At 47.1% G+C, this 7,425-nt stretch overlaps 1 protein-coding gene across 1 annotated transcript; it reads left to right on the forward strand.

The window, feature by feature from the left end:
• The first annotated feature begins 314 nt into the window (after positions 1–314).
• LOC119267399 lies at positions 315–3,188 on the forward strand. Its single transcript, XM_037548782.1, has 5 exons — positions 315–563; positions 916–1,139; positions 1,845–1,941; positions 2,679–2,745; positions 2,851–3,188. Exons 1-5 carry the CDS (start codon positions 436–438, stop codon positions 2,902–2,904), a joined length of 570 nt encoding a protein of 189 aa, XP_037404679.1. The 5' UTR covers positions 315–435; the 3' UTR covers positions 2,905–3,188.
• Positions 3,189–7,425: the final 4,237 nt, after the last annotated feature.

A 7,425-nucleotide genomic window follows, 5' to 3' on the forward strand; every position in this document is an offset into this window, starting at 1 on the left:
AACTGTAGTATTTTCAAAATACTTAGAAAATACTTTGCTATCAAACAGGGCCTTAGCCTCTCTTGTTCTCTGCAGTTGTTTTTTTATGATGATGATGAGGAAGGGTAGTCGGTCCAATTGGTCGAAGAGACGGGCCAAGTGGAAATCGCAACGTGCCACGGAGATGGAATGGTCGGCCGAAAGCGAAGAGGCAAAACTCCAAACCACAGCGCACTGTCGAACCGCGTCATCGTCATCCATCCGTGCGATCTTCGTCAACCCCACCAGCCCCCACCCCACCCCACCCAGGCCCCCCCTCCTCCCCGCTCCCTCTTATCCCAATCCGCGCGCCCATCCCTCATAAATCGCCGCGGTCGGTGGCTCGCTGGAATCCGATCCGATTCCGTTCCCATTCATCACACTCCAATTCCAGCCGGAGCGGAGTGGCCGGGCGCCATGGCAGCGGCACGCGGCGGCGGATCGGCGGCGAGGGTCGGCGACTGGGACGTCGAGCTCGGGCCCGGCTGGGACTGGCGCTCCATCCCGCAGCTGCTCTCCTCCGCCTGCATCTTCATCTGCTCCGGGTGGGCTCCCCTGCCGTTCCCCCCTCCTTCGTCCGCGTCCGCTTAACTTCATTCAGATTCTAGCCCGCTGATACGTCGTTGCCAGCGTCATCTTGCCTACTGTCCCGATTACTCTCTAGTGGTAGTTTTTTCTCATTTAGTATCTTGATTGAATGGCATACCTTGTAGGCTGCATGCGGTTATGTTATGGTGCTTGTTCTTGTCACCGATACTATACTTGTGAAAATTAAGCCCCCTGTGGCTGCCTGGGTTACCACTTTCTTTTGCTGTGTGTCACTGTGTGTGTCTGTTGGTTTGGTGAGTGATTCTGTGCTAATCGTCGATATGTAAAAACTCCTTGCAAACAGAGCAGAGGCTGTTTTGGATGCTGTGAGAAGGCCGCAAAACACGTAGGCGATCTTTCCAAGAGCTTAATGGCCCATGCCCAGAATCCCACGGTGGCAGAGGAATTTTGGAGTACGACCACCATCGAGGTTGATCCGGCAGACCTACGAGCACCATACAACACATCCTCTTGGGACCTTGATCTGCATGGAGTGGGAAGCAGCCATAACCTGGGCGACTCTGCTAATCATGGTAATTCCTTTTTGAACTAGCATATGTTGTGCTCAACAGGCGTGTTTTCACCACATGTACGCATTTTCCAGATACCTTTGCAAACATCAAACTTCATTTTGGCCGAATCTCCTGTCTTTGCATTCAGCATCTAGTAATGTTAATTGTGGAGAACACCTATGTTTTCGTTTCAGTCTATCTTAAGTTATGCATATATTAGCTTGATAGCGCGTTAGAAAGATATAATACATAATAACACTGTCCACGTCCAACAGTGTTAGCCTCTCGAATCTTATTTGGTAGTCATCTATGGTATTTTATGAAGACAAGTGCAATTGCTTTACCATTTTGTCTTAGTTGTTGTGGTTCTAAGAAGGAAAGTTTGTTACTAGGAAATTTGAGTTCACGCTTTTTTGGTTTAGTTGTGGGAAATCACTTTCTTTCCATGTACGAGCTACATTTTCAGCAAAGCATTTGTTTGGGAACTTCGAGTTCATACTTCATACTTTATTTTGGATGATGTCTTTCATATTTTCCTACTAAATTTGGACTGTAACGAACTTGTGCTGGCAAACCGTTGCTGATTTTTTTTCCTGAGCAGTAAGGGGGTAATAAAAGTCCAATTGCCATTATTGTCTAACGGAGGATTAAAGGAATCATCGCATGTCTGCCTGTTAAGAGTCTTAGTGGACATGGTAATCTCACCAGATGGAAATATCATTGCAGGTTTTTCTCTTTGGCAACAAACTAGGGATGAGTGGACTGAGAATACAAGGTTAAGGCAAGAACCTGTGGTGAAGCAGATCCAGGAACCAGTGTTGAGGTATGAAAATGGAATGTCCGATCTATATGTGGAAGAAGACAAAAAGCTTTACATAATTCAACTGAATAGTATGCATGTACAACCTTTTCTCTGATTTTGATCAACAGTTTGTTTGCATCGTTCATATTTTTGCGCCTAGTTGTGCTTATTCACACCCTTTCTTCGACCGAAGTTGGTAAATCTGAGTTATTGTGAACACCTTTTTTTTAATCAAGGCAGTTTGGTTGTACTGCCCATATTGGGTTTCATTTTGCTCTTAATGGTGCTAGCTCTATCATAAAGCTTGTCACTTCCCTTCTAAAACCATTGTGAGTGTCTGAAGTGTTAAAGCACATTACTGCTGTATTTTCTTGTTGATCTCTGAATTTATTTGGCTGTATAGTAGATCTATGATGTGGTAGAGAAGCTTAGTTTTTCTGTCTCTAGGGTTATATAATTCTGGAGTCCTACAAGCAACAAACAAAGTATTTATTGGAATCATATCTTCCAGAAGGGACGTTTGAAAACAAGTTAGATACTTAGACACAAAAATGTAAAAATATGGGATGCTTGCTCTTGCTATTTTTTTTCTTGTTCAAATTGACACCAGGTTTGAATTTTAGCTGAAGAACATTCTGTAATCATTATCTAACGAAGCTTAGACTAGATGATAGTATGCTGTGCCCTTTTGTTTCGAAACATAATAGTATGCTGTACTGTGAATCTTCATGCTCACCCAAACCATTATTTTTATGCAGTTGGAATGCAGCGTATGAAAGTTTGCTTGGATCAAATAAACCATTCCCTCAGCCCATCCCTCTACATGTAAGATCTAAATCAGTTCAGTTGATCTGAAAAAGATGATCTAAATCAGTTTATTTTAACGTTCCTTGTAAGGCATGTGGTTAAACCTAGACGATGAATTTACAGGAGATGGTTGATTTCCTCGTGGACATCTGGGAGCAAGAGGGACTGTATGACTAGCACAGATGTGTTCCGCCAGAATAACATAGCTGTAGGTCTGATGTGGTAACGAGGGTGTGGCCTGTCATACTGGTTTTTTTGTGCATGGAGGCCTGTTGTGCTTGTTGAATACAATCCTGTGGGCTGTGGCGGTTGTATTGGTAGAAAGAACGGTCCATATTTAATCACCTTGTCGAATTTGTCAAAGAAAGCAGCTGGAGAGAAAGATGTGTGACAGCGATTTGTGAACATAAATGCCATCTGTATTGATTTGAGAAATGAGAAGAAGAAATTAGCTTTTAACACCGATGCCTGATGACGTTGATTCTTGATGGTTGAACCATGCTGTCAGTCTTCATGCCTTCAAAAATATAAAACTTCTCGGCTTTTACCCATTTTTAATTTTTGGGGGGTCTATACTGTAGGATAATATTAGCATTCTTAATCTTTGCCGACTTATGACCTGTTGAGTTTCGATGGCTTCTACAAGGTTTTTATGCTTGCACTGGACAAATATCTTTCTGATATTGAAGATCATCAAAGTGCTTTACCACTGAAGAAACTCGATCACACAAATAGAAAAATACGATATGCATGGAAGCAAGAGACGAAACAGATGTGCAACCTGTTTGTAACGAATTAAATCATGAAGAGCTGTTCTGGTGCTTTTCTACAAGGAATTCATTCAGCAGATCAGCAGGGATGCCAGAAGGTGATGATTTAGTCTGACTGTATGAGATGATGATTTAGTCTGACTGTATGAGGTGGTTACCACACTAAATAATGGTGGGTTCAGAGCATCGGCAGCGGCTCCAATCTATGAGGACATCTGTGTGCAAGCCAGCTCTTTTGTTAAGATTGTCTACTCTCACTCCCCTAGAGAAATAAATTGTTGTTCCCTCAAAAGAAAAATGAGAAGCAAATTGTTGTAGCGAAAGTATCCTTCTAATCTCGAGCTCAAACGCTCCTGTTGTAAACAGTAAAATCAAAAAAGTAATAAGAAATTCTGATTTCTTTTTTGTGTGGCAAACTTTAAGAAGTGCTTGAAGTGTGCAAATTTTCATCACGAAATCACATTAGAGAAAGTTTTTTTTGAAACGAAGGCAAAAGATTTGCCTCATTGATTAATTAAGCAGAAGAGAATTGCCCAATTAATTTACGGAAAACCGGGCGAAAACCGATACAAATAAATCACGTGCGGATTACTCACAGAGAATGCAACCCCATAAGCACATGATCGACCCGACAATCATACCCAACACATAACGACCACCAGTCCCCACACTGCTACATCGCAAAGAAACCCTCAACGAAGACCACATGTACCACCAAATCCACGGAGATAAGCCAAGCCATAAGGACAACCTAAGAGACTGGTGACCAACCATCAAGCAGCTGCGGACGCCTTATCTGTGGCGCTACTCTTCTTGCTCTTGCTCTTGAGAGCCTCCTCCATAATCTTCTTGCCAGATCCAGGGCTAGCCCTCTCCAAACGTGCGAGCAAGCTGTGAATCTCCAACTTGAAGAGAATCTCATTGACCTTGTCACGCGCAGAAACCTGCCCAACTGTCACCCGCGACTGGGTGACCGAAGCGTCAGAAACTCCATGATCCACAAAGACAAGCGGCTGGCTGGGCTCCAAAGGACCAGGCGACAGCACACCGACCGCTTCAACATCATCAACCACAGGTACCACCGACACGATGGACTCAGGTGTCTCCAGATGCACACATGACAGGGGCAAATCATGTCCCTCATTGTCCACAACAACGAATGGCGGGCTTTCCGCCAACATTGGCAAAGATGGCATCATGGGCATTACCAAGCCCATCTCCTTTGGAAGCACCGTCGACAAAGGCGGAGATGGTGCCTCACATAGCTCCTGCAGCCCAGGCATAATCTGCATCACCGGAGTGACGACCTCGGCGATGTGCCTACCACGAGGAGAGAAACAACCATAGGGGTCTGTTTCACCCTCGCCCTTGGAATCAACCTGGATCTCGGCCAATGGAGGCAAATCTGGCATGATTGTGAGCCTGCACAGAACCGCCTCAGCTCTCGCCAAAAAACTCTCAACTCTCATCAGGCAGTCTTGCTGCTCAGCCTGCTCCGCGAGGACAGACTGCAGCGGCACCTCTACCATGGTAGCATCCTTGGCAGGAGCAGGCACTTGGGAGGGCGACGGAGCAGCACATCGAAGCGGCGTAGACTGGTGGTCGGTGTTCTTTGCACGACAGAAGCAAGCAGTGTGGCCGAAATAGAGGCAGCTTCTGCACCGAATTGGGTCCCTGCAAGAGTGGGCATGATGACCTTTGGAGAGGCACCGAAAACATCGATCCTTCAACCACGACGGAGGAGCTGGCCGGGCATTGAAAACGGGTTGACAAAAGGCCTGTGAAGATGGCGAATGACGGCGCTCGGTGACAAGGTGCCAGCCTTCCAACGTTTCCCCACGAGCTGTCGGGGTGTAACATATGGGATCAGCGGGCATCGTCTTCCCTCTGAAACAACCAAGCCACTCCCCCCAACCAGGACGCACGGGAGAAGCCTCCGGGATGGTGCATGAAAGACCTGTCGGTGATGGATCCGCCTGATCTGGGCCCCGCAAGGATAACGGCATTGACGTCGGGGATGGAAGCAGCTGGCTGGAGGAGACGCCAGCAAGGGGAGTGGGGGTGGCGCCCGCGCCGGCCATCCGCCCACCTATGGCCGGGTCGGCCTTGCAGGAGGCTAGCGCATCCACAGCCAGCCTGGCGGCGGAGACGACGGGCGAGGCCGGAGCAGGGAGCCTCGCGGATGCGGAAGCTGGCAGCTTGCCTGGGGGCACCTCTGGCACCTCCACGGACACTCCACCAACCTGGCTGGGGTGGCCCAGCGACGGCTGCGGTGGAGCGGGTAGGAGCTCCCAATCCGGATCGGATCGAGCAGCGGACGGGGCTGTCGGCAGAACAACGCACGACATGCAGCCAATAGGCAGCCCGGCTGGAGGTGGTGGAAGCATGCTGGCCGGGACGGGTGGCGGCGACGAGGAGGCCGACGGAGCTGCTGGCGGTGAGGACGGGAGGGGCGGCGCGAGGTCGGGGGAGCTCATCTTGCACACCTGCTTGTCCTTGCGGGAGGGAGAGGGAGAGCAGCTCGGGCTGAGGCTGGATCCGGGCGCAGCAGAAGCAGGGGAGGTCAGAGCAAGGAGATCCGGCCGGCGGCAGCCGCCGCGTGCTCACGCGGCCACGAGCGCGGACGCGAGAGCCATCCTAAACTCACACTCCTGCTCGGTGATTATCGTAGCTACATTAGAGAAAGTCATGGCCAAAACAATCAGACCTCTAAAATGCGTTTGAAAGTAACATTTTAGAGCATTGATATTGTTTTATTTAACACGCCTGCACCGATGTCATTTCGTGATGAATTTTTGCATGCATTCCAAACATTTCTTAAAGTTTGCGACACAAAAAAACAGATTTTTAAATGTTTCTCTAATTTTTCATATTTACTGTTCACCCAAGAGCATTTGAGCTCGAGATTAGAAACTCTACGTCCATTGTGTAGCTCATACACTGGCGAAAGATTGTAAGTTGAAGAGTTTCATCTGGGTAGATGATCCTCCTAGCTCTATTATCTCCATGTTGATTGATGATGTAAGCACTATTTATTGTAGAATTGTATTGAATAATTGTTGATGCAATATTGTGTCGGTACAATAAGTATATATAAGAGTTAAGCCACACCTGACCTAGCCTTATTACAAACCGAGTAGGAGTCATAATCCTAATACAAGTTATATTCTAACATCCCCCGCAGTGTCAACGGTAGGCTCGACGATATTGATACTAAAACAAATTTCTTGAAACGGAGTAGTCGCCAGGCCCTTAGTAAAGATATCAGCAAACTGAGCAGAAGTAGGCACGTGAAGAACGCGAACTTGACCGAGAGCCACCTTCTCTCAAACAAAATGAATGTCAATCTCAATATGCTTGGTGCGACGGTGTTGAACCGGATTCCCTGACATGTAGACAGCTGAAATATTATCATAGTAAACAACGGTAGCTTGCTCAATAGGACGGTGCAGCTCCGACAGCAACCGGCGCAACTAAACCGTATCAGCAACCGCATGAGCCACAATGCGGTACTCAGCTTCAGCAGACGAGTGGGAGACCGTAACCTGCCTTTTTGAAGACCAAGAAACCAAATTGTTACCAAGAAAAACACAAAATCTGGATGTGGACCTACGAGTATCTGGACAACCAGCCCAGTCTGCATTAGAGTAAGATGTCAAGGAGGTGGGAGAGGAATTGTTGATATGAAGACCTAAGTCTAGTGTGCCTTTGAGATACCGAAGAATACGTTTGACATGATTGTAGTGTGGAATACGAGGATCATGCATGTATAAACAAGCTTGTTGGACAACAAAAGAAATATCAGGACGAGTGAGAGTGAGATAATGAAGTGCATCAGTAAGACTACGATAAAGAGAAGGATCAGAGAAAGGATCACCGTCGGCAGAGAGTTTGGAACCTGTATCAACAGGGGTACGGGAAGTTTGAC

Source organism: Triticum dicoccoides, chromosome 3A, assembly GCF_002162155.2.
Source record: "Triticum dicoccoides isolate Atlit2015 ecotype Zavitan chromosome 3A, WEW_v2.0, whole genome shotgun sequence".
Classification (NCBI taxonomy): Eukaryota; Viridiplantae; Streptophyta; class Magnoliopsida; order Poales; family Poaceae; genus Triticum; species Triticum dicoccoides.